Source organism: Eimeria mitis, genomic scaffold (genome assembly GCF_000499745.2).
Source record: "Eimeria mitis Houghton genomic scaffold, Emh_scaff778, whole genome shotgun sequence".
Taxonomy (NCBI): Eukaryota; Apicomplexa; class Conoidasida; order Eucoccidiorida; family Eimeriidae; genus Eimeria; species Eimeria mitis.
In genome coordinates, this window is record NW_013575714.1 from 8,973 (window position 1) to 9,284 (window position 312).

General features: G+C 63.1%; 1 protein-coding gene across 1 annotated transcript in view; it reads left to right on the forward strand.

Moving 5' to 3' along the window:
* The window catches only part of EMH_0022070 (uncharacterized protein), a gene marked incomplete at both ends in the record, with an annotated part of 7,044 nt that overhangs the window by 2,153 nt on the left and 4,579 nt on the right, over positions 1 to 312 (forward strand). Inside the window, one exon of the mRNA XM_013501877.1 lies at positions 1 to 310. Coding sequence (XP_013357331.1) covers positions 1 to 310 — 310 coding nt within the window. The remainder of the gene's footprint in view (positions 311 to 312) is intronic.

Here is a 312-nt window from a genome sequence, read left to right on the forward strand (position 1 = left end):
CCCCGCTCATCTCCGTGTGGGGATCGACAGGCCAGCACTGCAGCAGCAGCACCAGCAACTGCAGCAGCAGCAGCACGCTGCTGCTGCTGCTCCTGACCTTGCACCAAGCTGGGACAGCCCGACAGACTTTTGGGCTTCCGCTCACCAGCAGCAGCAGCAGCAGCAGCATCAGCAGCAGCAGCAGCATCAGCAGCAGCTGCTACTGCTTCAGCAGCAGCAAGGCGATCTATACGGGGGTGTCATGGGTGGCCCAGCAGGCATGCAGCAGCAGCAGCAGCAGCCAGAACCGGTGCTGCAGCACGAGGTTCTGGA